At 33.1% G+C, this 7,663-nt stretch overlaps 1 protein-coding gene across 1 annotated transcript; it reads right to left on the bottom strand.

Moving 5' to 3' along the window:
• Window positions 1-627: 627 nt before the first annotated feature.
• On the bottom strand, window positions 628-6,700 carry LOC139891899 (probable galacturonosyltransferase 14). The gene is made up of 6 exons (XM_071874922.1): window positions 6,205-6,700; window positions 5,139-5,194; window positions 4,880-5,035; window positions 3,565-4,152; window positions 2,774-3,076; window positions 628-1,386 (listed from the first exon to the last, which is right to left on the bottom strand). The coding sequence occupies exons 1-6, from the start codon at window positions 6,428-6,430 to the stop codon at window positions 1,105-1,107; spliced, it is 1,611 nt and encodes a 536-aa protein (XP_071731023.1). The 5' UTR covers window positions 6,431-6,700; the 3' UTR covers window positions 628-1,104.
• Between the last annotated feature and the right edge of the window lie 963 nt (window positions 6,701-7,663).

The raw sequence follows: 7,663 nt of genomic DNA, 5'->3' as shown, positions 1-7,663 counted from the left end.
ATACAATAGTGAGTTTTTTTTTTTTTTTTTTCTTTTTTCTTTTTTGACAAAATATTAATATTAATATGTATTAATATAATAGAACTCAAGTTCCGGTGAAACAACATTGAACGCATCATAACGATTTGTTGTTGAACACATCTTAACGATTTGTTGTGAGAGTACTCAAATGAGTATTTGAGTGATCTAAGTAAGATTCTTTAAAAGCTCACACTCAAATGACTTTGGTAATCTCTTATTGTGTTAATTGACAGACAGATAATACCCTTGTGTCAAACCATTGTATAATTGGTCTCTTGTTTACCATGCTCATCAAGCAAAGGGCTTATTAGGACCATGTACATGCCCTATGGCTTTCTAGCACACATAAGGTCACAAAACACACCTACTCCATACCTTTTAAAAACATACATAGTCAGCATCAAAATATCAAATCATATTTTATAGAGAACAAAAAATAGAAGAGGTATAGAAGTAGTAAATTTAGCCGATCTACTAACAGCATAACCATGTAAAATTATACATACTTGTAACAAAGAAAGAACGATCAACTAACAGCACAACCATGTAAATAGCAAGATATCATGATCATGATTCATGTTCAAAATACAAGAACTATAAAACTCGGATAAAAAAGAATTTACTGCGCATTTAAATGTTCCTCATAAATAGTACATGACCATTACCGACATATAACCTATAAATAATGTTACAATGTTCCTGTGACAAATAAATCTCAGCCATCTACAGCCTCCGAATTAACATTAACACAATTATATAAAAACAAAACTTATATGGGAATAAAGAATCATATCATTTTCTGAAGCTAATTGGGCTAGGGTGAGGATATTCATCTTTTCAATCTCAGGTACTTTAAAGCAAAGACAATTCTTCATCCCAGCACCATACTTAAATTCCTATTATTTCATCCTATCAATAATGTATACCCAAAATGCCCTCCTGATCTAGAGGGCAAAATATTGTCTGAACAAAAAAGGGTAGTGTTACAGACCAAAAGAATGCAGCTACTGATCACTGATGTGGGTCCCAGGTCCCACAACTTTTTCAAAAACTGTATTACCATCGTATGAAATAAATCTCGATCTACTCCAAGATGTGGCAACTCTTGACAAAATCGTTGGAGTAGTTGACATATTTTGACCAAAAAGGGCGAAGATGTTCGTACCCGATCTCTAGCCATGGTTTTGATTGGCCATTGTAATGAATTACTGCAGCCTTTTTTACACTCTCGATGCTTGTGTTGTTCTGGTAGCCCAAACCCAGCATGTGCCATGATGGGTCAATTGGTTGAACGTGACCTCTAAAAGCGATCAGGGCTGGAGGTAGTGTTCCAAGCTTCCATAATGTCAAATTTGAATTCAGATTCTGCAAACAACCAAATCGTACATCTTTATACATTTTGCATGCCAGATACTGATAAACGAGATATATGGTCTACTCCGTACTGCTAAATAACAAAAATGCACAAGAATGATCAATGTTAAAGGACAAGATATGTTGTAAATAATGCAGGTCACATTAAGTGGAGTGGGGCTAATTGTGTAGGAGGGGTTCGTTCTTTAAACTATTACTACATTATATTCCAACTTCCTAGGAGAATACAACCATATTTATAAATTCAGAGTGCAGATAGTATCTCAACCAGCAAACAGCACAACTAGAGGTGGAAATTTCACAGTTGTAAAGGTTGTGAGTTGGGGACAAGTCGGTCGGGACCCTAGAGGAACTAGTCGGCCGAGTCGGGTACAAGACGGGGACTAGTCAGGAGTTCAACCAACATTAACTTTTAGTAATTAATATTTTAAGCATATATGTAAATCACATATTTTGACCTAACTTTGACCAACTTTAACTTTGACCAATTCAGACCTGACTCAGCCAGACTTACCGGACTTTTTAGGCATTCAGGAGCGAAACGGACGGGCCAATACCCAAAGCGGCACGTCGGCCGACTCAACCAACTTCTACAAGAATGAGAAAATCAAAGGTCGAATTTAGATATGTAAAATTCTCAACAGGTTGAATGAGTAACATTGAAAACATTGGTTGGACATGAAAAGGTAACTTGTAAAAATTGTACTTTTGCAATCACCTCCTAATTGGTTTCTCTAGAAACTAGTACTGTTAATCAGATTTTTCCAACGGCGGCCCATTGTGTTGTACAAATCAATAAACGTCACTTTAAAGTCAATATAAAACCACTATGTACAACATTTTTATGCATATTAACAAGGGCTGTCGTTAAAAAAATCATACTTGATATTCTAATTTTTGCTGTCGATATAATGCCTTAGTAGTAAGTAGTAATTAAATGGACACATCAAGCGTTGGTAGGTCCACCAAACCAGTTTTAAAAATCAACCATTACCCAGTCCACGCATTTTGCCAACTCTGGAAGAAACCAACTTTGCCAAATCTACATTACATATAGCAAAAGGATCCAATTCTGATTGAAGTATCTATCTATACAATTGGTAAACATATAATAAAAAATTAAGAAGACAAAATAGTAAAGAATACACACACACACACACACACACACAAAATTCAAACACAAAGATGATAGGGTTCTACTTCAGCCACAAAAACACAGAAGACACAAGCAAACAGGAAATGCAACTTAAATATTCTCAGAATGCTTTTCAGGTGCATGCTGACTTTTTCCATAAGGAAGATAAGATAACAAAACTTATTAAAAACCTCTGCACACTACAAAACTTATTTCCCGATATTATACACACGTAAGATTTACCTCTTTTAACCATGAGTGATACGTTTCTCTTATATTAGTCTTTCTCCATGCACCCAAATCAAAGATGTTCATCCCAAAAGCCCAAGCACATTCTTCCGGGTCCAAATTGTTTGCTACAAGTGGGTGAGAAAAGTTGAAGTAGATTTTAAATCGCTTACCCATAACCCACGGGTCTTCACCTTTGCAGGTTTCAACAGCTCCATTAACCTTCCCTTCAAGATCGATATCCCAAAGTGGAGACAAGTCACGTTGAATAACAATGTCATCATCCAAGAAAACGATCTTGTCAAGGTTCGGGAAGAGCTGTAGAAAGTTAACAAATATAACATCAGTAAACCATCATGTGAACTGACCAGAAATAAAGGGAAAACATTGAGAATAGAAACAGAGTTGCCAATTTTTGTGTATTTACCCATGAGTGGGTTAATTTGCTATGTGTTTTCGGGTTGAACCAAAAAACTAGCTAAAAGGAAAACGGGTTCAAATGGAATAAAAATTGCTCGTGTAATTTAAATGCACTGGACTTCCTAAATCATTGATTCATAATATCTATATTATATATTCATTATTATTTTAATGATGATGATGATGATGTTTTTATAATCATAACTAACGCATCACCTATTTATACAAATTTTTAGGGACGAATTCCTAGAGCAGAACCAAAATACAAGCCCAATAAAAAAATTCTACCATCACTCACATACAGAAAGTGCTGAATGTCATAAACGCAAACCATCAAATTTTATATTTCTTAAATTTAGCTAAATGAATAAACATCATCTGATTACCTCTGGTAAATATATACGAATATGATTGAGTAGTGATATGTACTTGGGACTTCTAGCCTGCAATTTGGAGGCAAATAATCTTGGTGTAACGCTAAGATTAGCACCAGCTACATGATTTCCATGGTAGTAATTCCGAACACCGTGATGATTTTCCACAGCTTCAAGAACGGGAACATTGTCTCTAGTCAACCAATCAAACTGATGTATCCCTTTGACTTCAACAATACTTGGAGAGACCGGATTCAATGCAAACCATGAGTGCATGCCTGCGTAAGTTTTCTTGTCGGTTATTACGTGAAACACAATCTTCTCAGGCCTAAGAGATGATTGCACAGCAGAAGAAACTACAACTGAAGCTGCAAGGATATTGTCGGTTGAAACAACAAAGTGGTGATACGAATTATCAGAGAGAAGTGGGAGTAGTTCTGGTGCAGGCAATTGTTTTCGTGCATGAGCGTTAGAAGAGTATTCATCGGTTAAACGTAAAGATAGACAATGGATGCCTTTAGGTATAGAAGTTGCTGCAAAATGTTTGTTCATTAGTTCTTGGAATTTAGATTCTCTGATTTCCCTCTCTGATCTTTCCATCTGTAAAACGTTCAATAAAAAGAAACTTAGCTCAATAATAGACCCAAGTGAAGTATATATGTAATAAATGTCAGATGAATAAAAATATGGTAAATAATATCACTGTCTACAGTCAGAATATTAAGAGGCTACTTGTTATAGAATGTAGAAGTGCTAATTGCGTAAGAAGCCAACAAACTTTGTTTTCACTTATGTTTTGGGTTACCAACATCAATGCAGGTACAAAAAAGGCCAAAACTTTAAGAAAGTTGGAATTCAAAGTCATCTTAAAAGTTATAAATCAAACAATTTCCAGGTGCCAGAGCAGGAAAAGGTCAACATGGTCAATGTTCACAACGCATCAGCTGACACATGATTATTTTGACCCAAGTAACCACGTTAGAGTACCCTAACTCAAACTGTTGAAAATATATCTTATTATTAATATGTTCCAAGGTTTGAGCCTATTGTTGTAAAAATAAATAAATAAATAAATAATAATAATAATAATAATAATGGAAGTATGGGCCTTTTCGTGATAAAATAAAGCTGTTGCCTAAACCAGATATCAATTTAAAGTCCATTTACCTTTTTATGCAATTACTCAAGGTAGATGACAAAGTTAAGGTCATACTAAACATGGTAAGCATTGCAAAAAAACTACTGAATCCTTTGTAAAGAAAATTGAAATAGAAATACATTGCAACAGTCAAAACACGAAAACATAAACACATGGAAGTTGACATACCATTCCTTTCAATATAAAGGCAAATTCCTTGGCATTGTATGTGTTGCTTTTCATTTCTGAAACAAGCTGTTTAAAGTTATCAGGAAGCTTAAGATCATCTGGGACTTGTTCATAATGCACTTGATCAAGGATTGCGTAAAATTCTGTGAGATATCTCTGGTTACCAAAAAAATAAAAAAATAAAAAAATAAAAAGTTTGAGATGCCAGTTCTAATGGTTTTAAACACCTTTATATAAAGACAATAACCAGTAAACTTACCCCAAAATCATCACCACTCCCAAGAAGCTTTGGTCCCCAACGCCTGCCTAAACAATCTGAAGCATGAAAGAATCAAAAAATGAGCTACAAATATGTATATCATGAAAAGTGTTAAGAAAACAGAATATAATAGGAAATGACACGTTCAAAATAAGTAGGTGAACATGTTATTAACAGTTTAGTACAAAGATTAGCATCTTAACAACCAAAAGGATACAGAAATACAGATGGAGATAGATATACAAGACAAACTTCACAAGCAATAGATACAACTACATGAGCTTTGCAAGACAACAAAAGTTGCAACAGAAACACATTATAAACATAAGAAAGCAGTATTAATAATGGATACAGCGGTATTGTGCTACCTATAATGATGATTATAGGCCGACAGTATAGATTTAAACTGTTATTAATATGTGAACATCAAAAGTTTTGTGAATAGCAAGGGACATTTCAGAGCATCATCCACCATGTGATAGTTACTCAAACCATGTTTATTGAACCAATTTCTCAACAAATTTTCAAAAACCATGTCAAAAATGAAAAAAAAAAATAAATAAATAAACAATCCAGATCGATTTGAAGGGAACTTATTTTTTAAAAGCATGACTAGTATTCCATTACAATAGAAAAGAGATGAAACAGTCGTTAGCGATTCAGATTACAATTTTTCATCAACGACAACTCGACAAGTCCACCAATCATTCAACTAAGATTACAATTCAAATCACGTAAAGTTCCATCATCGGAAAATGAAGAAATCCCTATATATCTTCTTAAATTCATCTATCATGATTTCGGAACATTTCAACATTGTATTCAAATTGCTTTCTAAACTAAATCCTCTCTTATTTCAATCATCCCTAAATATATGTTAATGCCAGATCTAGAAACACCAAACTTCTACCAGAGTCTAAGTTCTAATTTTCACTAATGGAATCAAGATCTACCATTCAATCCTAATTTCATAACAACAGATTTATCAACAACAACTAACATAACAATAAAAATAAAAATGAATGAGTAAACATAAAAAAACAAAAAATAGGTGCAAGTGAAGTACCAATAGAAGAGCAGTTGTTGACACCTTCAAGAGTAATAAGAGCAGTAAGAATAAAAACAAATGGTAATAAAAAAGCCAGGATTAATATTGCATGAAATATTGTACGATACGAAATATGACGAGCTACAACTTTAATCTTCATCAAGTCAATACTACTACATAATAATCCTCCATTATTATTATTATTATTATTATTACTTGATAATATCGTAATAATGCTTTTCATATCATACTATTATATGATGATAATAATAATAACAACTGTAGCTGGATGATGATAATAACATATAAACCCTAGCACCGACATCCAACCACCTCAAATTCATCACCTGAAAGTTTCTCATTATAATCAGATCTGATTACACACTCGTTTCTATTGCTAATTATGATTCAATGCATTTGATTGGATTGAATTGAATTCAACAAATGCGCGAAATCAAGCTAGGGTTTTATGTATAAAAAGTAAATAAATAAATCTGGGAATTTTATGAATCGAGAGGAGCTGGAAATATATATTTTTTTATTATGTTTCTAATCTAACTAATTGTGTAATTACTACTATATCCGAAGCCTTATTTTTAGATTTATTCCGTCATATTCATTGATAGTTATTGTAATAACTTTTTATTTTTAATTCTTTCTCTCCCGTGGATTAGAGACAGATGAAATAATTTTATGGGAGGTGAACACCACCTTTTATTTATTTATACTTTTGTCTCATAAAATTATAATTATATCCTTTGAAAGTTAAACTTGTATTTTATTATTATAAATACAAGGTAAAATAGGTAATTAGGTGTACGTGGATCAAAAAGGAGAATTGATATTTCCAAACATGTATTTGATAGATCCAACTAGATTTACTAAACTGCCCTTAATGATATGTTACACAAATTTCTTGATACAATTTTTTGAAGGGCATTATTGGAAAAAAGCAACAAATGTGTGTGGATCTATCAATTAAAGTTTAGAAATATCACTTCCCATCAAAAAGTGGTGTGTGAGGATCACCTCCCTAATTTTACATACTCCGTAATAAATTTTTTTATATATACGGTGTTACCCCTTTTAAAAAAAATCCTTCACGGGTTATAATTGGTGAAAGGAGGGTAAGTCCCAACAGCGTCTCAGAAGATAAAGCAAGTTTGAGTTTTGAGTTTTAACTCGATCATAATTTTGAAATGATTATGTATGGTTTTTCAAGTAGGCGTGTACGTTACCTGGTTCAGAAGTCAGTTAAATCCTACCTTTCATGACTTACGCCTTTTGTGACGACCCGAAAATTTCCGACCAAATTTAAACTTAATCTTTATATTTGATTCCGACACGATAAGCAAAGTCTGTAATGTTGAGTCTTAAAATGCTTGAACTATTTTATGAAATCATCTGACCTTTGCCTAATTCCGACGATTCACGAACAATTGTTTGTAAATAAATATGCATACATATATGTATATAA

The sequence above is a fragment of the Rutidosis leptorrhynchoides genome, chromosome 2 (assembly GCF_046630445.1).
Source record: "Rutidosis leptorrhynchoides isolate AG116_Rl617_1_P2 chromosome 2, CSIRO_AGI_Rlap_v1, whole genome shotgun sequence".
Taxonomy (NCBI): domain Eukaryota; kingdom Viridiplantae; phylum Streptophyta; class Magnoliopsida; order Asterales; family Asteraceae; genus Rutidosis; species Rutidosis leptorrhynchoides.
The sequence above is the reverse complement of the archived record's forward strand: the minus strand, read 5'-3'. Positions and strand labels throughout refer to the sequence as shown.

Excerpts from the sequence above, each read along its gene's own strand:
- LOC139891899 (XM_071874922.1), bottom strand. The coding sequence starts at position 6,430 with ATGAAAAGCATTATTACGATATTATCAAGTAATAATAATAATAATAAT. Across the intron at positions 3,077-3,564 it reads TTCGTATATATTTACCAGAG|CTCTTCCCGAACCTTGACAA; the intron begins GTAATCAGATGA and ends AACTTTCTACAG. Across the intron at positions 1,387-2,773 it reads ATCACTCATGGTTAAAAGAG|AATCTGAATTCAAATTTGAC; the intron begins GTAAATCTTACG and ends GGTTGTTTGCAG.